The following is a 27,258-nucleotide window of genomic DNA, read 5'->3' as shown; positions in this document are numbered from 1 at the left end:
TTTTTATCATTTTTTCTGTAGTGAGGGCAGATACATTAGTCCACAATCTTATTTCATTTCCCTATAAATGAAATAAATTTGGTATACAGTGTATGTATTAAACATGTTTGTAGATAATTGTAGGAATGGAGTCCTCTATTCTTCCCCTGCAGAAACAAGATTTTCTGTAGGCTGCTGTACCCAGATATGTGCTATAACCTGTGGCTCTACAATATTTATATTTATTTCAATTGTATGGGTAACTGTAGGTTCCATATTTTGATGTCATCTAGATACATGGATGTGGCTGACTGTGTTTGGGGCACACCCAAAAACCACCAGCAACATGTCAGAATTTAAATGGTGGTTGATGGTTGGGTTACTTTAATATTGTTTCTTATCTTGTCCCCATTCAGCATCAATTTTCTAATGTTTTTTTTGGTGTAATAACCCAAACAAAACACTATCAACAAACATAACAATATGTAAGTACCCCTTTGCCCCCACCCCAAAAAACAAAAAGACAGCTGAACTATTTAGCAGTCACATTGTCGCGTCATGGGCCAACATGCCAGCAGCAAAATCTCTAAATTTGACAGCATGTCAGCAGCTTGTATGTCACTTCCACTGCTTATTTTATCAAGCAGCTTCTCGTGTGGCCTGATGTGACTGAATGGATTCAGTTTCAGGCCTTTCTGCCATAGAAAAATCTTAGCTAGTCACTGGAAATTAATAGGCAACAGTTCTAACTAGATCAAATTGGTTGGATGTGTACCTTAATTATTAAAGTCAATTATGACAGTGATAGTGCAGCACAGAACCTGCAAGTTGGCCTCCACTTCAAGAAGAGCAGCCTAAAGCACTAAATGTACATGGGAGACTTAGAGAATAGTCAGTATGTTACAAGCCGGTGTAGTGCCAGTGAAGACCTCTCCAGAAAGATGGGGCCTTATCAACGAAGACATTATTTGTGAATACAATATCCTTGTTTATTAACAAATAAAATCATGTTCAAAACTTCAGGATGGGTGTAAATAATTCTGGTTGTAATTGATTATAGTTACTAAAGAATCATAGATTATTAGTAATACTATACATTCTAGATTTGGAAGGTTATATATCAGTCTTTACAAATTGTCTGTTAATTTAAATAATTCAAGGTCTAATTGTAGCAAAAATTTCTATGGTTATCTCATTACAAGCAACCCTAAATAAGTGAGAGGGGGGAACTATCTTGGGGTAGGGAATGCTTGAGCCTAATGTGGGGTGGTGTGGCTTTGGATCTGTCAGTATGTGTGGTGGTTTAACAGTGTAAGAAATTCACCCTTAAGCTATACTGAAAGAAAAGGGCAGCTAAAATTTGCAAGCTACAACCACAAAGAGAGCCCTATTTGATGAATAGAGTTAATTAAAATTACAGAAAAAAACTGTTACAAAAATGCAAGGATTATTTTAAAAATCCTCATCACTTCCAATCTTCATCAAACAGTGGACAGACTTAAATAGAAAAATTGTCCAAAAACTGGTTGACAATTCAGATAAAAACATAATGCTAAACAAAAGAAGATAAACAAGACTGAGCATACCAGAATGGTCCTAGTACTAAGTGTCATTCATGTTGAGGAATGCCACCATTGCAGTACTGTGTGTTGCGCAGTAAGTGAAATCAAAACTCTTTGAAGAAAGAAATCGATATGCAGAGCAGTGGTCTGGTTAGTTGGGCTTCAGGTAAGGCTATTATAGAGCTATGAAGTGAACCAATGTGGTTCAGGCAGTGGTTTCATATTCATAAGTATGTGGACTAAGATAAATATTCAGCCTTCCAGGTAAAGAGTCCCTCCAGCTCGAGTAATGATCGATCTGTAATGAACTTGAAGACAAAGTCATAAGTACGTATCCTCAGAACAGGGAAGGAAGACAGTTTACATCCAGAAAGTGGAATTTGTAAGTCATTCATAATCATCAAAAGTGGAGATAAACAGTAAAACAAAATCCTTATGCTAAGTAAAGCATTGTAAAGCTCTAAGAGACCAACTTGAAATTTCCCACATTGATTTTAATGTTCATTTACCACCAAACAACATTGATAAATAGGTAGATATTTAGAGAGAATCATTAATACTGGGATCTGAAGGGCCCCATTAACAAAGGTGTTACAGTATATTGATAAACCAAATAAATTCCCAGGAGTTAATCTGAAAGCTTTAATAAGTAGGCTGTCCAGTTATCAAGATGCAATAACAATAATAAAACTTAATTATGAAAAGTAACTGCAAATTATATGTTTGTAATAAATATACATAAGAAATGTAAATGATTCTCATTCAAATGATCAGAAGACATGGAAACATATTAGGTCATCCAATTTATTCTTCTTTTTTCTTTTCACTCAGAAAACAGCCACACTACATGTTTAAGAAAGGGAAGGAGGTCATCCTCCACTAGTTTCTATACTTTTGCAGCATTCCAGCACCATCTATAATTGACTGGGTCATTCAGTTCAAATGTGAGAGGAAGGCAAGGGCATACTACCCCTAGCAGGAGAGTAGTAAAGCACTGTGGTGTTTAAACCAACCTTCAGGGTGAGGGTAGCTTCACATAGAGCCCAATAATGATGTGTAGTTGATTCTTGTATGCTTTAAATAGTTACATTAAAATGACAGCATGATTGCTCTCTTCATGTTCGTGACTATGAGCAGAACTCTCCAATTTGTGATGTCCACAGATTGAATGTGCAGATGAACCTTAAACCTCTCTCAAAAAGACATCAAGTAGTTTTAAATTCTGAAACTGTTTTAACAAGACTCCACTTGACAGTAAAATAATTGTGTACATTATTGTGGGTACACACACACATAAACACACACACACACACACACACACACACACACACACACACACACTCTCTCTCTCTCTCTCTCTCTCTCTCTCTCTCTCTCTCTCTCTCTGTCAAGCATAGAAAGTGGCATTTTCAATTTTTGCTGTATAATTTTATTAGGTCACAACTAAGTTTAGCTTTCTATACCATTCTCAAGTGATTTTGTGTACAAAATATATTCTATTACCTCAATGAATAGAAATGTAAACTTATTTAAAATCCATTTACCTGCAGTAGAAAATTTGTCTTTTGTAGTCATGTTGGTTCTCAAAAATTGTCTTGTTGGTTTGGCAGCTTGACATTTACAATGGTATTATGTTGATCAAAGAGTAAAGTTTAACATGGAATAAATGGAGTAATAATTTCCTATACTATGACTGTGTGTGTGTGTGTGTGTGTGTGTGTGTGTGTGTGTGTGTGTGTGTGTTTGTGTGTTTGAGGAAGGTTAAAAATACTAAATGACAAGATAGTATGGGAAATAAAATAAAGTGAAAATAAATAGTAAATGTTAAAATATATTCCAGTCGGCCATCTTGTCTTCTATTTCTTGCATTATATGCTCTCCAGTCTTCTTGACAATATGTAATTTCGTTATGAATAAAATATTGTTCACAAGAGACCAATGTGTGTGTAATGTGCTGTAAGTGTGATGTAGTGCACCTGACTCTGTGAATTAATCCACATATCGACTGTCACAGTGCACTTCTTAGTAATTACTTCCATATTAAAACATGGCACTACACCACTTCATATTGTCAGCCTATTCACTGACATTGTTACTTGCAGTAGAGGCTTATTGCATTAAATTTGTAGTACTGATTTTTCCATAATGTGTAGTTACATCTGTTAATCGTTGGCCTACTCTTTGCGATTTTACCCAAAACAGGATTAAAAGGTCCCATCTCTAGCACACCCTGAAACACACATTGCAGCAGTACTATTTTCATTACTACAGGTATCTCAGAAAGACCTGTCAGTGGGATCTTGTTAAACAATTTTTTTTCTTAAATGGAATTGTTCACAACTGGAAACATAACACTGTTGAACAGTTTATGCATGATAAGTTAACAGTAGACTTGGTGTTTTCATCTACAGTCAGTGTAAATTTATTCCAGTCATCACGTTTTAGACTCTACCATTTCATCAGTGTTTACACTTTGCTGTCAGTCTTAACTTGTTCCTGCACCTGCTACCAAACACTGCAGTCTCTCTCTCTCTCTCTCTCTCTCTCTCTCTCTCTCTCTCTCTCTCTCTCTCTCTCTCTCACACACACACACATACACACACACACACACCACATATGAAACCTGACTGGCAGTTTCTCAGTCGTGCTTCCTGCAATAATCCACTTATTTCAGGTGTTGATGTTTCTTATTGAAGTTTATGCAGATCTGCTTACTTTTTGTAAAATATACTAATTGCCTACTCTCGTGGTATTGCCATTTAGTGTAATGAAGCTTCACGGTACTTTGACGAAACTTAATTGTTTATATATTTCTCCTGTGATATTGCTGATGCTCTTGATTTCACAATAGTGTAAGCACAGTGATCTATTTTGACATTGGGCAATAACAATTACACAGTCCCAGGCAAAAAATGTCCTTTTTTTAAGTTTGAAAATGTTCTTGTAAGGGAAATGCATGACCTCAAATGCTCGAAATCACACAAAAATATGCTTAAAATATAAATGATTCATCCCAGAAACAGGAATATAAACTAGTATGCAAAACGGTGTGTTTTCCCATGAGACATATTAGAATGATCATCTGTTCAAGGTCTAAGAGAGGAGCTTTGGTAATGTGAAGAAACAGATACCAATGTAATAGGAGCAAAACCACACTGAATACAACAAACTATTGTCAGCCCATTGATGTCTATTTCCTTAGGCGATACAAGTTCTGCATGAGAAGGATTGTTGATATTGCAAAACCACAGTGAGAAAAACTGCAAGTTAAGTCACACAATCATCATTTCATCATCAGTCTTCACTGTGTTCTCTAGAATCGACCTTCCACACCAAAGTAAAAGCCTATGTTATAGTATGCATGGCAAAAGGCAGGTCATAACATTGACATACCAATATCATAATATCTAAAACACAGTTTGATTGGCATTTGATATTGGACTGCATGAATGCAGAAATGATGTTGAAGTGAAAAAGCATCTTCAGTCAGATGTCCCTATTGTTCTGACTGAAATCCCACACCTGCACTTTGAAGACAGTATAACTGTGCAGCACTATTAAGTCAGTGGGAAAGTTCATTCTTCAAATAGCATAATTATATTAAGCAGAGGGAAATATAACAGTAAATCACAACATTAAAATATATGTATTTTTTGTCCTATTATACTGATATTTTGTTTCTTCCTCTTACCAAAGTTCCTGCCTAAAGCCCTTGAATAGGTGATCCTTCAAAAGTATTTCATGATAAGACATGCAGTTTTGCATGCAAATGGCTTATACTGCTGTTTTTGGGATGAGCAATTTATGTTCTAAACAAATTTTTGCATGGTTCTGAGTATTTGAGGTCATGCACTTCTGTTGTTAGAAAGATGTTATCAAATTTTACCTTGTTTTGCATGAAAACAAGTGGTTACATTTTTTTCTTCTCTTTTGCCAGTAGATTGCTTGTTCATTGCTTTAACAATTATGGCTTGCATAGGGTGCCGGAATAAACCTAAAGCCCTTAATTCTGTAACTCTTCTTAACTGCACTAACCTTAAATCAAAGGTAGATTGTGTGCTGAATTCAATAAGATTAAAATTGCATGCCATTAATGGAAAAGTACAAAGTTAGCTCATTTGTCACAGCAATGACCTAAGCTCAACATGGAGTTCAATCTTTCTGTGACATATTATTGTAGTTGATAAATTTATTTTAAAATTTACAGATAGCTTTATCAGGCACATCTATTTTTCTTGTATTTTGATGTTAAAGGAATTATTTTTCTTTTTTTCAGATTTCGTGACCTGCTTTCTTTTAAATCTGTCTATGTAGTGTATTGTTGACCTCATCCAGAATTCTTCTGTAGTGAGGAGTTCTTAGTAAGCTTAATCTTGCTCTTATACTTGTGTGCTTGCTTTGATCTTATTTTGCTGGTAAAAATGTTTAAGTGCAGTATTTGACTTGTAGTCCTGTTGAAGGAACTTGTGGTATTATTCTAGTCATTATACTCAATATTTATTTCCAGATGTTATGTAATTATTTTTAAGAGTGGATGAAGTTTTCTCAAAGGACTGCTACATATTATTTGAGGAGTTCATGACTCCAAATTGTACAGAAATTTGTATTTGATGTACCACGTTCTTGTAGAAATTGAATAATAATGTATAATAAGTATTGTATTATTTTCACTTTGGTCCTTGTCCTCCAAATTACATGTATTTTGTGTACCATGTTCAGAAGTCATTTAGCACTTGTTCATTATATTTTGTCTTCCGTGTGTTTCTCTGCAGGATAAAACCAGGATCAATGAGGGTTTCTGCTTAGAGGTAAGCAAATGTTATATGTATTTATATATGTGTGTGTTGGGGAAAATTTGAATATCTGAATGTTTTTTTGTAATTATCAGTAGGAACTATTTCAATTTCATTAGTCACAAAAAATTGTGAAATATCAGTATCTAAACTAGTACAAGATTAAACACATTTGGATGAGGGAGACAAAGGGAAAGTCATTTAATAGTGTGATATTGTTACCATCTTAGATGTCTTGAATAGCAATGCTTTAATACTCCTGTGGAGCCGGCTGGTGTGGCTGAGCGGTTCTAGGCGCTTCAGTCTGGAACCGTGTGACTGCTACGGTCGTAGGTTTGAATCCTGCCTTGGGCATGGATTTGTGTGATGTCCCTAGGTTAGTTAGGTTTAAGTAGTTCTAAGTTCTAGGGGACTGATGACCTCAGATGTTAAGTCATATAGTGCTCGGGGCCATTTGAACCATTAATACCCCTGTCATCCTTTTGAGTGTTTGTAGGGTCACTCTTCAGTTTCAACAGATGTTTTGCTTCATTTCTACTGATGAATAATGGTATGTGAATACAACTGTATAGTTGTAGTATATTTAAATAGTGTAAGAAGTGGAATGAAATTGAATATCAACTGAAGAACATATATTTTGTTTGCGACAAATACTTGAAAAATATTTGGAATCAGCCCCTTCACTTTTTGCAGACAGAGAAAAAGCCTATGATTATATCCATCATGCAGTTTGTGGAAGGCTTAAAATCAATTCCATACCATAATTAAAGCAATCCAGAACCTATATGAAAACTACAGCAAGAATAAAAATACAAAGAGTTACTCCCCCTCCTCCTCCTTCATTAAGAGGACACCAGTCTCTTACTAGGGTAGTCAGGTGGTGGGTCCGCCACTTTGTTTCCTGAGCTACTTGATCTTTCTGTTGGGGTTTTCTCCCTTAGCCAAAAAGTCCAGTTGAGATGTAAGCCAACAACTGGATGCCAAGAACTCAACTTTCACTCTCTCCCATCTGCTACACTCCTAATGAGAGAGTGCTTTACCCAGGGGCTATATGGTTTTCACCTTCACAGATGTGGGAATAGGATTTGCTAGCAGAGCTACGAAGCAATCACAGAGCCATTGCCCAAAGTTTTAGTGTCATAGGAATGGAAAGTAGCAAGAATTATAACTGTATACAAGGAAGGAGATAAAAAAGAATGCTGAAATTACAGGGCACTATCCATTTTAAGTGCTGCTTGTAAAGCTTATTCCTCTATCATTAAAAGGAAACTCTAGCCAATAGCAGAAACATATTTACGAGAGGGCAATGTGTCTTTTGTAAAGGCAGGTCCTGTGTAGATGCAACATTTGGTTCAAAACAGTTGTTAGAAAAGAGGAGAATTCAACAAACCACTATTTATGCTCTTCCTAGACTGATAAGACCTTTCATATGGTAGGTAGGATGACATGGGAAATATTCGCTGACAACAAGGTACCACCAAATTTGTTGAATTCAATTAAATCATTATAACACCAAAATTAGTATAAATGAAGAGTTATTGACTGTAAACCAGGAACTAAAACAAGGGTGTCATCTCTCACCAATCCTTTTCTATGTATACAGAGTGATTAACAGGTATCTGCGCACTCTTTATGGGTGTAATGTATGCATCAAAATTAGAGTAAAATCTTAAATAAAGATTTGTCTGAAATTGCTTTATTACTGAGATATTCAGTAGAGTAGGGATCACAAGTGCAACACAAATGACACAAAGTTAATTCTTCTCTGAAAGCAATGACATGAAGGGACCAAAATGATTTCTGTGTAGATGAAGACAGTGATGTGCTTGACATCTTGCTATTCTCAGAATCTTGCAGACGCCATTCATCTCGTTGTGCACTGTTGCCAGCCATTTTCAATTCACTGCTGTAGTTTGCTACATTTGTGACTACAACACCATAAAAAAGTTCCCTGAGACGGACACAAAGGTACAAGTCCAGGGGGGCTAAGATCTGGAGATCTGGCAGGCCAGACAGCTGGTCCTACATGACATATCCACTTATTGGATAAGAAACCTGATGTGCTCTCTTGGCTCCCAACTGAAATCTCCAGGGACACCATCATGCATAAACCATGATGTTGGTTTGTGTAGTAAATGGGACATCATGAAGCAAGCCACCTAATTCATTTTCCAAAAACTGTTAATACACTCTGCCAGTCGGTCACTGTAAAATAACATGCAGTCCGCGTAACTGGTTGTTTACTATGCCAAACCAAAGGTTCACTGCAAAATGCTGTCTTGCATAAAGATTCTCATCCACCCACATGTGCATGTTATGAGTGTTCACCGTACCCACATGGATAAAGAGACTGTCATCCATAAACAGTACCCAATGACTGAACAGTGGATCAGCAGCATTGCGCTCATGTAACCACTGATCGAAATTCTGACATTTGGGTAGTCTGCAGGTGTTAGTTCCTATACCTTCCACAGGTGAGATGGATGAAATTGCTGTCTGCGAAGCAAATGCCATACAGTTGATTGAGGATCCCCTACAGTGCCACCTTTACAGCAGGTACTTATGACCAGATCTTCATCTACCATTTCCAAGCTATTCTCAACACTCACTCCATCCAGTTGAGACCAACTTAACTGTGGCACACCACACGTGCCTTATTCCCATAAATGCCTGTCCACAGCTGTGAAAGTCCTATGGTTTGGTACTCTTCTGTTTGGAAACATTTACATATGCCATAATCTTGTTGCTTGTCCATTGCCTTGTGCTGTACTATTATGGAGGTGCATATCTGCATATCACCTTTTAAGTATGCCATCATACTGTACACAATGTCCGCCCCTGTAGCTGAGTGGTCAGTGTGACAGACTGTCAATCCTAAGGGCCCGGGTTTGATTGCCAGCTGGGTCAGAGATTTTCTCCACTCAGGGACTGGGTGTTGTGTTGTTGTCCTAATCATCATCATCATCATTTCATCCCCATCGATGCGCAAGTCGCCGCAGCGGCGTCAAATCGAAAGACTTGCACCCAGCGAACGGTCTACCTGACAGGAGGCCCTAGTCACACGACATTTACTGTACACAATGATGATTAGTCTGTGATCTAGTGACATAGTGACAGAATGAATTTACGTAGTACACTGGGCACCACTACACCGAAGTGAAGTAAACAAAGGCATTTGTGTCAGAATCAACTGAGCAGTGTAGAGGGGTGTACAAAGCAACGTCAGTCGATACGCAGGTGAATATGACATGCCAAAAGCCTTTACTGGCCCATCGTGTAATGCCTACCTCAAATGATGTTATGCATAACAACTCAGAAATAAAGCCATTTCAGATGAACTTTATTTAACATTTTACTTTTGTTTTGATGCATACATTACACCCATGAAGTGTGTTCAGCTACTTTTGAATTTCCCTGTATATATCAACAAGTTTCTAGAAGAATGGTATTCTGCATACCCCAAGGAGATGGACCTGGGAAGGAAGAAATTTACTGGCACTATTTTGTTTTTTTTAGATGACCAACTTCTCCGAGCACAGTGAAAGGTCTTTACAAGAAAATGTATTTAAATTGAATAACATTTTACAAAATTATCAAACAGTTATATCTGTAAATGAAACTAAAGTAATGGCAATCGAAGGGAAACACGCAAGAAGAGCAAAAATAGTGATAAACAACAAAATAATAGCACAGGTAAATTCACTTACATATCTAAGTACGGGGATGTCATTGTACAAAACTAATTCAGATGTGGTTCAAAATATACAGAAATAAATATAAAAATAAAATATAAATAAATAAAAAATAAATAAATAAATAAATAAATAGTTTATAAGATGGTACTTTGTTAGGAAAATGGGGTATGGGAGAGCCAATGAAGAGATTGAGACGAGTTTTGTTCAGTTCTGTTACTTTGAGAATGGGCCAGCTGTCACTCCATGAAAACAGGGAGAGGAACGAAAAAAACTTTACAGCTTCTAAGATGTTACAGTATGAATGCAGCCCATTACCAACATTTTATAAAATATATGCATGCTGTGAGAGAATTGGAAAAATGGAAGAATGTGGAAATCTCAATAAATGATAGTGCTGTATATTCACTACAGTTTGCAGATGACCAGCTAATTTTGGCACAAGTTGGAGAAGGAATTGAATATATAACTACAAAATTAATAGAAGAGTGTAAAACATTGGCCTTTAGGTCAACATGAATAAGACAAAATATCTGGGAACAGGACAAACAAAGAGAGATTTGACCCTGGAAGAAGGAATGGGGATGATTACACGTACTGAAGAGTACAAATATCTAGGAATAAAAATCACACAAGATGGTAAACAAGATAGAAATTAATTCCCCGTTGGAACGTCAAATGGTAGGTGATTTGGTCCTCAGATCTAAAAAGAGACAAAAGAAAAAATCATCAAAACAGGTATTAGAATCATAATGACATACGGATTGGAAGTATCGACTGTTTAATCCCAAGTAATGAAAAGATTGACAGCAATTGAGATGGACTTTTCAAGAATGACTGCAGAATATTCAGGTGGGAAAGAGTCATAAATGAAGTTATCAGAAGGCAAATTTATGTCAGAAGTGCAGCTCTCCTATGGTATAGACATACAACAAGGATGTCAGAGGAAAGATTGACTTGAGGGTTCATAGAATGGGAACCACCAGGAAAGAAGAAAAGAGAGAGAACTGACCGCATTGATACAAGGAATTCAGGCATTAATTAGAAGAAGAGATATTTAAGGAAATTTATGGACAAATAGGCACAAATGAAGAACAAATATTCAGTTAGGTGTACAGTCTCCTCCTCCTGACAAAGTCATTCTCTACTGTGCATTTCTCACAGTGTTCCATTAAATTAACTTTACTGAGAAAGATGTGTCCTCTGTACTTTTGCTAATGTGACCAAGAGAATAGTGCCCTGTCTAATTTCTCAGTGTTCTGTTCTTAGTTACATCTGACACACAAACGGTACAAAGCAATACAGAAATGTGAAGGATTCAATTTTTTAAAATATTTGTTGACATATTCACATCTTTACTACCTTATCATGCCTATCAATTTGTGGATTGCATCTTCCACTATTGTTATCAAGGCAAAAACTGGGAAATGATTGGAATAATGTGGGAAAAGTTTGCTTGTTGGGAATTCAGTAGTCAAATGTGGCAAGGTAAATGACTCAATGCTGATTAAACCTCTTTCTTTTGTAAGTTGCTGTTGTTAAGTCACCTGTTTTTCAGTTATCTTTGTACTCACAATTATTGTCCATGCATGCAAAAGATGTACAAAAATCTGTGTTTACATATTCTCTCTCTCTCTCTCTCTCTCTCTCTCACACACACACACACGCACACACACACACACACACACACACACACACACACACACACACGCTAATGAGAAAGGTTCTTATATATTTATAAATATTTCATAGAAATTGGCTGAGCTATGATGACCCACAATCCATCGCCACAGTGACGACAAAGGCATTGCAATCTCACAGTAAAGTTGCCACAACTCCAGGGAGCTGGAGCAGAAGCGTAATTGAGCCTGGTGGTCTAGCAGTAAAGCAAGTGCCTGAAAACCAAAAAGTTCACAGGTTTGAATTCAGGTTGGACCACGGAATTTTATTTTCATTTTTCACCCTAGCAATCACTTCTCAGTGATGTGGAGATTTGCCAGAAACGAAACTTGTTTTGGATTCCACTTTAAATTGTAGCTAGCCTTTTCCCGGTTGGATAACTGGCAAGGGAGATGCAAGTCGCTGAAGTGACGTCCACATGAAAGACTTGTATTTGGACATTAAGCCACATGGAATTATTGTTACCAAAATCTGTATGTACATTCATTCATTCTCCTTCTATACATGTTATAATTTAAACTCTCCACTGCCTTTTTCAGCCTATACATATATGAAGGCTTATCTCAGGAATAACTGTAAGGATTTTGATGAAATTTTTCACTAATAGATTCATTAAGTCATGAGAAAGGTTCATGTATATAATTTCTAAATATTTCTTTCCAGTTGGTTGAACTACAATGAATTCCAGTCCCCCTGCCACATTTTTCTGTCTTTATGTAAAGGCTAATGTCAGTAATGACTGTAGGGATTTTGATATTTGCAGTGGACTGGCTCTGCAGTCTGCAAGTTCTCAGGAGGCACAAATGTTATATGTACTATATTTAATTGGCTTTTGGAGCAACATCATGTAGCAATATTGGGGGCTGCAAGTTACCACACTACCTACAGTGGCAGGAGCAGTATCCAGTGATGATTTCCAGCAAACGGCTGGCTCTTACTGCCAGCAAACAGAGAGGAGCCACAAAGGTGCAGTGCCTTTGATGAACAGTTTGCGTTGTTAGCGGGATGCGATTGGGCAGTCTGATGACACCTTTAGATGTTGCAGTACACCGTCAAGTGGCATGTGCTGCTTAAATCATTTAATTTTTTGAAAGTGATGATATTGTCACCCGATGTTGTACTCTGACTTTTTTATCATAACCATGCAGTGCTCAGTGTACAATATTACCTACATGCCACACATGTTGACCAGCTGTAGATACTTAATGCTACCTGTGCAAAACTGGGTTGGGTCACTAGGCTTCTTATCATTATACATTTTCAACACTTTATCCTTGACACATACGCACTACTTCGGAGATTTCTTTCATCTTAAGGGTCAGTTAATAATGATTTCATGTGAAAGAATTGTCATCAAAAAAGATTGCTTACCAGATAAGCAACCGTTTTAATGTATAGAAACTGCATAAATTTATAAATATAATTACGTGGAATACTTAGAACTTTGTTATTCAGTAATCCTTTGTGTAAGAGTGGGCGTTTCAAATGTGTTCAGTTACAGTTGTGTAGTTGAAATGAAGAAGCATGTGAAGCCTATGGCTTTTGGGTTGTTATTGAGTAAATCTATTGTTGCAGTTAGATGTTAAGAAACAAGGTTTGGTGTTATGAAAAAGATTAAAGTTAGGGTGGTTTAAATTTATAAAATATTTAAGTTATAGCAATTAATCCTTACAAAATAACTTACAATTATGGCATAAAGTGATAGTAAAGAAATTAGATTATTTGCATTATCATTATAGACAATACTGTGCATACATTAGTGTTATTGTTTATGTACTTCAAGTGAAAAAGTATAGCACTCACAAATCTTAGGATTTTGAACATCTCTTACAGTGTAACCCATTTTTTCTATTTTTGGAAAGACAGCAAATAAGTAGAAGCAGATTGCTTCTCTGCATAAGCACAATCTTCTACAGTTCAACACACAGGAGGAAAGAGGTCTGATGAATACAGGCAAGAATTATGTACCTAATGAGCCATAGCTATCCCTTCCAGGGAAGCACCTACCATTTTGCAAGTCTTGGGCTGTAGCAGCTGTGTCAGTTACAAAAAAGTGTGGAGCGTGTTTTCAAGTTTTTGATGATTGAATAGCTTTCATTCTTTCGGTTTAGTCAGCCAGTCAAAATGTATTCTATTATTTTATGCTTCTGTAAAGTTAACTACACACATCAAAAAAGTTTTGCATCACATTGGTTGTGAGAGTTCTGGAACCTGTACAGATAATTGGAATAGAGGTCAACATAATCATCATTTCCGCCCTTTTTATTGCACATGAAAACCCCACATTGCATGTTGTACCACCATACAGTGAGACCTCCAGAGGTGGTGGTCCAGATTTCTGTACACACTGGTACCTTTAATACCCAGTAGCACGACCTCTTGCATTGATGCATGCCTGTATTTGTCGTGGCATACTATCCACAAGTTCATCAAGGCACTGTTGGTCCAGATTGTCCCACTCCTCAACAGCGATTAGGTTTAGATCCCTCATAGTGGTTGGTGGGTCACATTGTCCATAAACAGCCCTTTCCAATCTATCCCAGGCATGTTCGATAAGGTTCATGTCTGGAGAACATGCTGGCCACTCTAGTCGAGCGATGTCGTTATCCGGAAGGAAGTCATTCACAAGATGTGCACGATGTGCGAATTGTCATCCATGAAGACGAATGCCTCACCAATATGCTGCCAATATGGTTGTACTATCGGTCGGAGGATGGAATTCACGTATCGTAGAGCCGTTACGGCGCCTTCCATGACCACCAGTGGGGTACGTCAGCCCCACATAATGCCACCACAAAACAGCAGGGAACCTCCACCTTGCTGCACTCACTGGACAGTGTGTCTAAGGTGTTCAGCCTGACTGGGTTGCTTCCAAACACTTCTCCGACGATTGTCTGATTGAAGCCATATGTGACACTCATCGTTGAAGGGTACGTGATGCCAATCCTGAGCAGTCCATTCGGCATGTTGTTGGGCCCATCTGTACTATGCTGCATGGTGTCGTGGTTGCAAAGATGTATATCACCATGGACGTCAGGAGTGAAGTTGTGCATCATGCAGCCTATTGCGCACAGTTCGAGTCATAACATGACGTCCTGTGGCTGCACGAAAAGCATTATTCAACATGGTGGCGTTGCTGTCAGGGTTCCTCCGAGCCATAATCCGTAGATAGCGGTCATCCGCTGCTGTAGTAGCCCTTGGGCGGACAGAGTGGGGCATGTCATCGACAGTTCCTGTCTCTCTGTATCTCCTCCATGTCCGAACAACATAGCTTTGGTTCACTCCAAGAGGCCTGAACACTTTCCTGGTTGAGAGCCCTTCCTGGCACAAAGTAACAGTGTGGATGCGATTGAATTATGGTATCGACTGTCTAGGCATGGTTGAACTACAGACAACATGAGCCATGTACCTCCTTCCTGGTGGAATGACTGGAACTGATCGGCTGTTGGACCCCCTCCGTGTAATATGCGCTGCTCATGCATGGTTGTTTACATCTTTGGGTGGGTTTAGTGGCATCTCTGAACAGTCAAAGGGACTGTGTCTGTGATACAATATCCACAGTCAATGTCTATCTTCAGGAGTTCTTGGAACTGTAGAGATGCAAAACTTTTTTTGATGTGTGTATTTCCTTATTTACACTATATTTTATCAGAAGATACAGTTTTACTTTCAGCTGTGCAGATTATTATGTGGTACTGCAAGGAAAAGACTAACATTTACCTCATAAAAATTTAATGTACTTCACAAAGGTAGGGCACTGCACATGCTAAGACATTAAAGAGATGATGATGATGATGATCTGACCTTCATTTGTTAGGAATTGGCCTGATTATAGTGCTATTTTTCTTTACATTTATTCAGGTGCCAGTACTTTATTCTGTATGCATCTTCTGTGGGATCTGCTATCTTTATTATCTCAGTGGACTTAATCATGTGCAATTACTATTAAATAATTTGAGGAGTTAAAATAATATGGTTACCTGATATTGTCATAACAACTCAGTGCTTCAATTATTCATTACCATTTTTATACTCAGTGTAATAATTTATAATGTAGTAGAATTAGGTGGTAGTTAATGAAAGTAGTAAACTGGAAAAGGCTTATGTAACAATCCAATTTCATCAATCAAGAGTCTCCTTCCCTCATATCCCATACGAAATCATATTTATTCTTCTGTGAGTGCTTTTGTTTATTTCTAGAATTTATACATATTTATTTCAGGTTCCTCAATACACAACCAAGATGATAACCTGGATGTTGACTTTGCAGTATTATTATTCTTTATGTCCTATTAACAGGTATAAATCTGTGATGAAATTGTTTTTAAAAATTTGCAATTAATATTATGTTTGGATTCATTTAAATTGTTGAATGCAGATACACAATATAAACCGTGGGTGGCTAAGAGCACCCAGTTTTTGAAATGGGAACAAGATTAGCGCAGTCTGAAAACTGACATTTCATTTCCTGTATCACATCAGCTAATTTTCTGTCAAAATGAATATTTCTCCTAGTGGAGGGAACCTCAGCAGCAAAAGAATTAAGCAGACTGCAAATGTAAGCAAATGTAAACTAAGTCAAATGTCTTGTTCTTATTTCAATGACAGGTACTCATTTTTTAATCATAAAGTAATATTTAATTTACTGTGATCTTCTGTTTGTGATACACTTGCACAGGTTATAATTAGTAATATATGAGTTTCTGAGGGCACGACATCTTGTCCCCAACTGGTGTAACATTGACATGCTGATGGTGGTTCTGTTCTTACCAAAAAGGTATTTTAATTTCCTTCATACACCATTGGAGCACTTGTATACAGGCCACTGAGTTGTCATTTTGCACAGTTAAAGAGTCTTCTATTTGAGAAATAATTGCACAGAAGTTAATTTAGTTCTTCAGAGGAACAACAGAAATTGCCTCTAATGCTGCAATTCTAATTGTTATACCATATACACCAGGCAGGTATACATAGAAGTTAATGGTAGTTTTGAAACATAGATAACATTACAAAATAATTAGTCTTAAATTTTATTCAGATCGTTTACTTCGTAATTAAAATTGGTTATCATTTTGGAAAATGTGTAATGTTGAACACAGCAGATGGTCAGATTGTGGACTCTCTTATAAAATGAATAAAATATATTCCATGCACAGCAAATGATGACATGAATAAATAATGTAACTTAATTAGTGCATTCACATTAATGGGAAAAGGAGTATTTTTAGAAACTACCATGAGTAGAGTAATAACTTTTGTATTTCGTCACTAAATCAGAAGAACTGCTTATCAACATAGTATTCCAGCTGTGTTACTTAGATTCGTACTCACAGTTCACTGGTATTCATTTTTAAGGACATTATTGGACCATTTATTCAGTGATCATATGCCATACATTATTCATTGTTGTGATGTGAAGGTTTGTCGTGCTAAGAAGTGGACTTGAACTTTGGTAAACTGCAGTTAACTGTTACTCAATTTGAGTAAGATGCCGAGAACGGGCTGCAGAAATTGTATCATTTCAATTTTTACAACTCTACTGAGGTAGCACTTGAATTTTAGGGTACCTGAATTTTAGGAGCTGGAATTTTTGATAACATTCTACTACAGTCCTCATTATCCAGCCTTCTGTTTATTGGATATGGTGCATTGAAACACATTATTAGTATCTATTGAATGTGCAGCCATCATTGTGTTCAAAGCTGTAATTCACAAAGACAGTGTCCCTTCTCAGCATGTTTGTCATGATCTTTGACAAACTGGCTTTGTGTGTCAAATTGTGAACAAATATACAAAATATATTTTATTTATTCCATTTACCACCAGTTGTAAAATAAATAAATAAGAAAACTTCATCAGTACAGCCAGTACTTAAAATAACAACCACACCTCAGGAAAGATGTAGAGGTGCTGGGAATGCCGTCCTTTCGACTCATTATATCAAAACTAAATTGCTGTGTACTGTTTTATTGAATATCAAAGTTAGTTTCTCCACACTATAAAGGTACGTTTCTTTGTATGATGTCATTTCAACCATGTGGAATATGATCACTTAGCAAGTGGCCTACACATTTATCCCAATTGTAAGTACTGATGTCCTGGTGACTTCTGGATCAGTCAAATGAAGTCCTCCATCAACAAAATATGCCCTCTCTTTGTCATTTTTCACTTTTTTCTTATTTATATTCTTCTGCCTGCCTTCCAGAATACTCACCTGTTTCTTGATACATTTATTTGTGTAACACAATGGATGTTGGCACTGAAGTCCTGCTGAATCTCAAGTCCTGTGTGTCACTTATTACTTATAGTGTCAATGCTAATGACTTTCCTCTTCTATGTGGGAAGTGGAAGTTCAGAGTACATTCATTGTAATATATTGTCACAGAGGTGCTAAAAACGTAAGATAGTTGGCAGCTACCTCTGCATTTACATGTATTCATGTGTAGTTGTCTCCTAATGGTTGTCACAGTGGAGGGTAAATGAGGCCGTTTTGTTTGTGTGTTCCATTGCTGAAGTAAGACTGCAAGAGTAAACAGAAAATATGTCTCTCTTGGTAACTGAATTATGCACATTTACCCAAACTTGCCACTATCTAGAAATAAAATTGGTCAAATAATAAAGAAATAAAGTTATTGATGCAAAATACCTAAATATTACCACATTTTTATTAAAAGAGTCTATGCAGTGCGTTTGTTGGTTAAGTGTTGATTGTAGAATATGAGAATTGTAGCAACTGGAATAGGATGGAATATAGTACGTTACTGTGTTAAAATATGTATGTTCTCTTATTTGTATCCTCCATAGAACTGCATCAATTAAGTATTTATATAAAAATGTGAGATTTATTGTATAGAGTTTCCAATTGCCAAATAAATTTTTTAACAAAGACTTTTGTAGTTATTTGCCTGTCTTTTACCATGAAGCTGAATTTACAATAAGTTGACATAAAGTTACAGTATAAAGTTATACAAGATTGTTGTGAATGATTCATTTCAGTATTATAGAACTCCAAAGCCATCGACTGAATTTGCTCATTCAGATTTTAAGAAAAAAGAAAAAAAGAGACCCTCAGTAACTTCATTACCATGTTTGCCTTCATTGTCTGCAAGAAAGCAACAATAGCTCTATTTCAAGGGCTGTGGTCGAGAAAGGATAATCTAAGGCTGCTTAGGTGGAACCCAAAGTAATAAATCATTGCAATTTTGCAGGTTTCTCTTTTGAGCTTATTAAAGAAAATGTATTATTTCTGTTAGCAACACTGGATGTCTCCAGGGATGCGCTGATAGAGATTTTGATGTTGCGAAGATACCAGGCTGTCAGTGAAGAGAAACAGAGTTGACCTCCACATCTGTTCAACCAGATTTATGTTTCAAATATGGTAAGGAAAGGTCTGGCTGAATGTAAATAATTTAGGAGTAAAGAGAACCCCTCTCAACGAGAGGAAATGTTGAGTAATTGACAGGCTCACAAAAAGAAAAAAATGAAACTTTTGTTAGCTTTCAGACGAATCCCTTAATGAGTTAGAGCACCCCCCCCCCCTGCCCCCCCCCCCTGCCCCCCCCCCGCCCCCCCCCCCCCCCCCCACACACACACACACACACACACACACACACACACACACACACACACACACACACTCCTGTGCAGCATCATTGTGGCAGCTCAACACAGAAGACCAGGATTGCTGTTCAGCAATAGAGTGGATTGGAGTGAGGGGCTGTATGGGGCAAGGTAAGTAGAGGGAGAAATAGGCAGGAAAGGAGGAAGGGTATAGGAAGAGTTAACTTTCAGCTCTGAGGTAGGCAGCTGGTGTGAGAGATAGGAATCCAGGATGGAGAAACAGCGGGTGCATGGTGTAAGGGTGCAGCACAGGCATCAGAGCCAGTGAATTCCTGTGGTGCACAAAGAAGGTGACTGACATAGAGCTGTGAATTGGGAGGGGAGACTGTTGGGTAGAGAGTGTGTGTCTAGTGGGTTAGTGAAGATTGAGACCAGGTGGTTTATGGGAGTGAACCATGTGTTTCAAGGATAACTCTCATCTGTGTAGTGCTGAAAAGGAGGTAAGGATCCAAATAGCACAGATAGTGAAACAGCCATTAAACTCCGTATGTTGTGCTCTACTGTGTGATCCACCACTTGGTGGTCATCTTGTTCTAGGCTACAGTGGCCATTCGGTCTGGTGGAAACTAGGTGATGGTCATGCCCACATAGAATACTGTGCAGCACTGGCATATGACATGGCTGCCTCTGATGGGATTGAATAAGTTTATGACAACTAGAGTAAGACACGTTGGGTGGGTGAATTGGGCAGGTCTTGCACCTGTGTCTTCCATTGGAATATGACTCCTGTGGCAAGGGGTTGGGAGTGGGAGTACAACAGAGATAGAACAGGATGTTGTGTAGGTTGGTTCTGCGGTGGAATACCACTTCAGGGGGGAGGGGAAGGGTCATGGGTAGTGTGTCCCTCATTTCTGGGTGTGATATAGTTGCAGCATGGGTGACCAGGCTAAAGAAGAGTGATTTTTGGTGTGGGAGGGATGACAGCTGTCAAAATGCAGTGGGCTTGGTATGAACAAAGGTATGGAAGGAGCCATCAGAGAGGTGGAGCTCAACATCCAGGAAGGTGGTAGATAAGGCTGAGGAGAACCAGGTTAAGAGGTGGAGAGATGTTGAGGTAGTGGAGTCAGGAGGATAGGTGTCTTTGTCATGGATTCAGATCATGAAGATATCATCAGTGAACCTGAACCAGACTAGGGATTGAGGTTTTGTGAGACTGGGAAGATTTCCTCTAAATGGCCTATAAACAGGTTGGCATAGGTGGGTTTCATGAAGGTACTGATGGCTGTGCCATGGATTTGTTTATATAACTTACCCCAAATGAGAAGTAATTGCGTGTGAGGATGTAAGTGGTAATGGGTATAAGGCATTTGAGGTAATGGTTTTGGAGTCTGAAGGACATTGAGAGAGGTAGTGTACAACAGCAGCAAAAACACTGGCATGAGGAATGTTGGTGTATGGTGTATAGAGAGGTGGCATCAACAGTGACATGTGGGGATCTAGGTGGTAGTGGGATGGGGATAGTAGAATGCAATTGAAGGAAGTGGCTTGTAGTTTTGGTGAAAGAGGGTAGGCTACATGCAGTTGGTTGGAAGTGTTGATTGAAAAGAGCAGATTTTTATTATTTTTTTTTATTTTTATTTTTTTTTTTATTTTTTTATTTTATTTTTTTTTTCAGTGGGGACACAGTAACCAGCTACAATGGGGCATCCAGCATTGTTGGTTTTATGGATTTTTGGAAGCCTGTAAAATGTGGTTGTGTAGGGGGTCATTGGGGTAAGTAGGGAGATGGATTCCGGGCAGTGATTCCGAACTGGGCCTAAGGATCTGAGTGTGAATTTGGAGGTTATGTTAGACTCTTGGGATGGGATCACTATAGCAGAGTTTGTAGTCGAGAGTCATCACAGTGGACAGCAGCCTTCTGTCAGATGGTCACTGTGATTGATCACAACAGTGGTGGTGCCTTTGTCTCCAGGGATGATGACTAAATCAGGTTGTAGCAAATGGCTGTTCTGTTAAGAGGTTTGTGTTGGGAGGATCGTGAAGAACAATGGTGAAGCCTGGTTGGTGAGGACTTCCTGGAAGGGGAACAGGGGGTGGTTACGTGGGATAGGGAAGATGCAAGGTTCAATATTGGGATTAGGTGGGCTTTGGTTGAAGTGTTTGGTAGCAAAGAACTGAGTGTTTGAATGGAGAAGTCCATAAAATAAGAGTGTTACCGTATTAATGAAACTTTTATTTCATGTAATCCATTATTTGCCAGAAGATGCAGTTAGTAGTAAAAGAGCACTTTGTAGGTGATTATGAAAGCAGTATGATGACTTTTCCTGAGTTGAATATTTCAAACGTGTTGAAGTCAGCTTGGATCTCTCTCTCTCTCTCTCTCTCTCTCTCTCTCTCTCTCTGTCTGTCTGTGTGTGTGTGTGTGTGTGTGTGTGTGTGTGTGTGTGTGTGTGTGTATGTGTGTGGCCGCGCGCACGGGCGTCCGTGCTTGCGAGCGCATGTGTGTGATCGCGCATGTGTGTGCTGACGCATGTGTGCGTGCGGGCGCACGCGTGCGTGCTTGCGCGGGTGCATGTTTGTGCGGGTGCGCGCGCGTGAAAGAAAGAAAGAGAGAGAGGGGGGGGTGCGGAGTGATGTCAAACTTAATGGAGAGCTATAATAAATGATCAGCAAAACAATGAGAGAGAGCATGTGCTCCAGATTGTATCACCATAAGTTTCCAGGGCATGACAAAATAGTTTATTAAAGAATAAGAGATTTTAAAAGAAAATGTGATTATTTTTCCATTACTGCCTCACAAACTTTGCACATACTAGATTCATATGTTGTGTTACTAAAATTAATATAATAGTATTAATCATTAAGTTGAAAGCAATAAACTATTGGTTACTGAGATACTTCAGAACAATATATTTATATTAAAAATAAATAAATTTTTGATATTTTACATTTACTCAAAAGTAAGGGCTGAGGGCACTCCATATATATATATTAGTACAATAGATCCAAACTGTATGGTAGCACAAAGAAACAAAAATTGTCCTTAAAGAGGAAGAGCTGTTCTGCTGTATATCGTGCTCACTGAAGGTTACAACCAACGAGGTAGGAGGTACATGGGATAGTAAAGGTTCTTTTGTGCAATGTGTGACATTGGGATGAAACTATGGCCAGATATTGAACTGCAAGGGAACATGAGGGCAGGCAGACTTGTCAAGGTTCCAGTCAACCACGTCTGACAACCACATTCAAGGATAGCCAGACTGTGCACAAAGTACATCATAACTCCTTCACAACTCTGCATTCCATCAGAGTACAAGTAATGAACTCCCTGTAACATTCTGTGTCATCCTGCACCATTTATCGAATACTAACAGCAGCCAGACTAGGGAATTACCATCCCATGCATTGGCTGCCATTAACATACCAACACAAACAGCTTTGTTGAGTGGTACCATGATGAAGTGTGGATTTGCTGATGATTAGCATCATACTGTGTTCAGTGATGAATCGCAGTTCTGCACTACCCCAGGTGATCATTGTCAGCAACTGTGGTGGCGATGTGGGAAGAGGACCCATTCTTCCAGTGATTAGTAGAGGCTTTAGCAGTGTTACTCCTGATGTCAAGTGTGGGGAGCCATTGAGTACGACTTCAGTTCACGGCTGGTAGTGAGTGAGGGCGTCCAACGGCACAACAGTATATCATAGACATCCTGTCTCCTGATGTTACCTCTTTTTAAATTCCTTAAGAAAACAATTACTCATAGAATGTGTCAACAATCATTTCAGACTATTCATATGACTATGACCCTTGCCAGTTCATAATAATAAGAGTTTGAGCAGCTAGATTTTTGGATATTTTGCTTAGTTGCTGTGAAAGTCCTGTAGAAATAGGTGATAGGGTCTTTAAGCACACAACTTAACTGAGTGAACTGAAGGCATGAGAATTGCGTGGGGAGAGAGCAGGACTATAGGACAGGTGCTTGAGTGCATCCCACTTGAGTTGGTATAACTTCTGATCTTTCCCAGACTTCAACCGGCATCATGTATCGAATCGTGACCAGCACGGAACTTGGCTCACCATTCCGTAATAGTGATTTTCGACAGAAATGCTGCTCCATACACAGTCTTCATTCTCCAGTGGGTGTCTATCTGTGTTTTTCCTTTGGCAGCCAACAAAAGTATAACAACACACTGGTGCAGTTTGGATGCATTTGGCAATAAAATCGCCATAGTTCATGCTTCCACATTTACTGCAATGCACATTGGGAAGGGAAGAATACCATACTAATCTTTGCCTATATGTCTGTGTTTATATACCTGCATTGGTGTAGCGCTACGTTGCATATAGGCTGCAGCAATGCTTTCAAATGGAAGCCCTCTTGTATATTTTTTACAAAACTTTTAAGCAAAATACTCTCCACCATTACATTGCAGTTTCTTTTGAATAAAAACTGCTAAGTTCCCTTGGAAGTGCTAGAAACTGGCAAAATTTGAAAACCTTAGAAGATAACGGAGGCAGAGGAAAAGGTGGTGGTTTAGGGTAGATAGAAAACTGTTATGGCTCAAGCTAAGGCAAAGACTCATTGCCGTAACCTGCTGAAGCAGCATTTTGCAATGCTGCCCACCTAGGAGCTGTAGCATGACTGTTAGTCAATGACCAGTGATGTTATTGTAAAATGGGACACTTCGGCAATGTTATGGCATCCAGCATACATAACAGCTGCAGCAACCACTCAAGCAAAGTCATCCTGGTGCATACAAATACTGGCCATCTGCCCAGGCTGGGGATCGAATCGCCCTGTGTTGTAGGGTAAGCCCCTGCTGTGAGGTGGCCTTCACACAGTTATAATTTTGAGATGACCAACTGCGTGGGGGTAAAGTCACAGTGCCAATGGACTGGGGGTCGAATTGAGACCCTCTCAACCACCAAGCCAATGGGTGTCTGACAATGCCTGATGCTGCCAGTCAGATACTGAGGCTTTGGGTTCACATCCCAGATGTTGATAGTTCCGTCAGTCCCCACAGCTGGTGCAGGGTGCCAGTAAACCCTGCTATTGGCATAGGCGTCCCCCCCCAGGGGGTCCCATCTGTTGAGTATATGCATGGCACCGTGGGTCCACAGACCTTGACATGGTACCTCCATTTCTGTGCTGCAAGTCATTCCTTCTACTATTTTTTCTCCATTCTGCGTTTCCATGGATAATCTTCTTGGTTCTCATTGTGCTTGGATCTTGTTTACGATTTTGGACAATCGTTTACTTCCCTTCTATTATTCTGCAACTTTTTATCCTTTGGTTTGACTTGCTACTCCTTTTCGATATTTTATAGATATGTGGATCATGCAGTGGAGGTTAGCCTGTGCAGGAGAGGTACTATGCCCAAAACCTGGCATGGTAGCCATTTCACAGTGGGGGGAGGGTGTAATAGTAGTAGTAAAGTACCTGCCCACTGACCACACAGGGATTCCACTGTTGGTGCCTGAGATGGAAACTCTCCAAGCTAACCAATGAGTATGTGCCCATCATGGCTGGAACATGGGGTCTTCAGGCAAAAGTTTACTGGCCAGGTGACTTGCTGTGGCTGGGTGGCACCCATGGGGGAGCCCCCTTTTGGAGTGGAAAGTACCATGGCAGAAGATCCACACATGAAGCAAATTAAACCATCTTCCACGTGTGGCCTAAAGGTTGCAGCAGTTTCTTGAGATGGGAAAGCTTATTTTCATGCAGAGAGATAAGTCTGCACATTTCCTTCACTGGCTACACAATGGGCAGAGGGACAAGCCAGATGTCAAGAAGTGAAACATTTCATCCAGTACTTTGTATGCACTCGGAATGAGGGGGATACTTTTAGCACAACAAAACCATTTTTTTATGTCAAAAACATTGAAGAAAAATTTGGTGAATCTGTGAGAAAAATGCAAAATGGTTCGCTATTAATTAAAACTTATTTGCTGCCCAGTTTGGAGCTCTTCAGGCATATGATCATCCAAGTGATGTACCTATGACCATTGCCCCATACATAACTTTGAGAATGTTCCAAGGACTCATTATCCACAGAGATCTTGTGCTCCAAGCAGATGAGGAGCTCTGGACTAATTTCCAGGAGTGAGGTGTACATTTTATCAGGCATGCACAAAAAGGGCCTTAGGATAATCACACGGATATGGGCCTCTTTAGCTTATCCTTTGAAAGGAATGTCCTCTCAGGGAAAGTGGGAAAAATTAAGGTCATGGTGTACAGGTGTGATATGAAACTGTATGTCCCACTGCCTATGAGGTGGTTCAGATATTTATGCTTTGGGCTTATGTCACCCTATTGCATGGCGGACCCAAAGTGTGCCAACTATGGGTGACAGAGTAGTACTTGTGAACATCCACTTTTGTGTGTCATTTGTGGGAACACCACTCTCCACATTCACCAGTTTTCAAAAAGAACAGAAGATCTTGGAGTACAACTCTGTTGATTGCCTGTCATATACTGGAACAGATATGAATGCTTACATCCTGTGGATATGATCATCAATTATGCTAACATCAAGACCATCACCACCTCTAACTCAACCTTCCTCCAACCAGATGTCCCACCACCTTCTTCTCCTGTGGTTCCTGCAGTACCTACTTCAGGAACCACTTCCCACACCCGGCTGGGAAGCATTCTCCTTCTTCGGCATCTACCAGTGACAGCACTCTATTTTGAGATTGCTCTCCCTGGCAACCCCCGGACTTGGAGGCCCAACATCAAACAGTGGATGAAGGAGCTACGGCCTGTGGGTACCAGGGCTATTCGTTCTTCATCTGTCCCTGCACTCAATGTGGATAGCCCCCTTAAATGAACCTTGTGACCAAAGATGATGATGATGATGATGATGATATGATGATGATGATGATGATATGATGATGATGATGATGATATGATGATGATGATGATGATGATGATGATGATGATGATGCGCCCCCCCCCCCCTCCAGAGGTGCCAGATCCACCCACGCAGTCAGATTCGGAACTGATGTTTGTGGCTGTGGCTCCATCTCCACTTGTTACAGGCAGCAATCCTATGGCGTGAGCGGTCCTCCTGGCCCCTTCATGCCCAACCTGGCCGCCATTCACATAGTCATTCAGTGGAGCTACAATGGGTACTACTGTCACCTGCTGGAACTATCACACCTTTTTTCCTCTTTCTGTAGTTTGCATTGCTCTCCAAGACACACAAGTCACTGATGACCATTCTCCAATGCTGTGTTGTTATCATGTGTTCTGTCAGAGCTGTGCAGGTCTTAAGAGGGCATCTGGAGGGGGTCTGTACCTGAGTTCATTCAAATGTTGTCAGTTAATGGCTTCTCCTTCATACCTTGTAGGAAGCAATGGCAGTGCTGGTGCAAATGACCTCAGCAATTACCATTTGCAACCTCCACTCACCTCCAGGCAAGCTACTTATGTTGAATTGACCACAGTAATCCAACAACTTGCCCCCTTTTCTTCTGCTTGGGGACTTCATCTCACACCACCCCCTGTGGGAGAGTACCACTTCATCTGGTAGGGGCCTTATAATTGACCAGCTTCTCTCAGACCATGATACATGTCTCCTCAATGGTGGTTTTTCTACCCACTTCAGTGCTGCTCATGGCACCTTTCCAGCTGTCAATCTAACTTCCTCTTCGCCTAATCATGTGGCTTTGCTATATCTGCTATATCGGTCACTTCATGATGACCTTTGTGACACTGACCATTTTCTGGTGATCCTGTTGTTTCCTAACCACCGCCAGACCGCCCAACTACCGCATTTGGCACTTCTCAGAGCCAGCTGGCCTTTGTATGCCTCTGCTGTCAGATTGTAATGAGGAGGTTGTGTGAGGCATCTCAAATGTGATCATTCAAGTTGCTGGAACTGCTATTCCCCTTTCTACACACACCATACTGTCTGTCGGCCGGTGTCACTGTGGACCAAAGACATTGCAATAGCTGTTCATGACAGCCGACGAGCTTTACAACAATT

At 39.4% G+C, this 27,258-nt stretch overlaps 1 protein-coding gene across 2 annotated transcripts in view; it reads left to right on the top strand.

Annotated features, from left to right (window-relative positions):
• LOC124554741 (isocitrate dehydrogenase [NAD] subunit gamma, mitochondrial) overlaps positions 1–18,594 on the top strand; it is a 117,391-nt gene extending 98,797 nt beyond the window's left edge. Inside the window, exons 10-11 of one of the 2 annotated variants that reach the window (XM_047128388.1) lie at positions 6,314–6,349; positions 15,929–18,594. In XM_047128388.1, the coding sequence (XP_046984344.1) occupies positions 6,314–6,347 (34 nt within the window). In that variant the 3' untranslated portion in view covers positions 6,348–6,349; positions 15,929–18,594. Of the gene's footprint in view, positions 1–5,817; positions 6,198–6,313; positions 6,350–15,928 lie in introns of those variants that run through there. The other variant, XM_047128389.1, reaches the window with a different exon arrangement.
• The last annotated feature ends 8,664 nt before the right edge of the window (positions 18,595–27,258 follow it).

This window comes from Schistocerca americana, chromosome X (genome assembly GCF_021461395.2).
Source record: "Schistocerca americana isolate TAMUIC-IGC-003095 chromosome X, iqSchAmer2.1, whole genome shotgun sequence".
In the NCBI taxonomy this organism is placed as follows: Eukaryota; Metazoa; Arthropoda; class Insecta; order Orthoptera; family Acrididae; genus Schistocerca; species Schistocerca americana.
The sequence above is the reverse complement of the archived record's forward strand: the minus strand, read 5'-3'. Positions and strand labels throughout refer to the sequence as shown.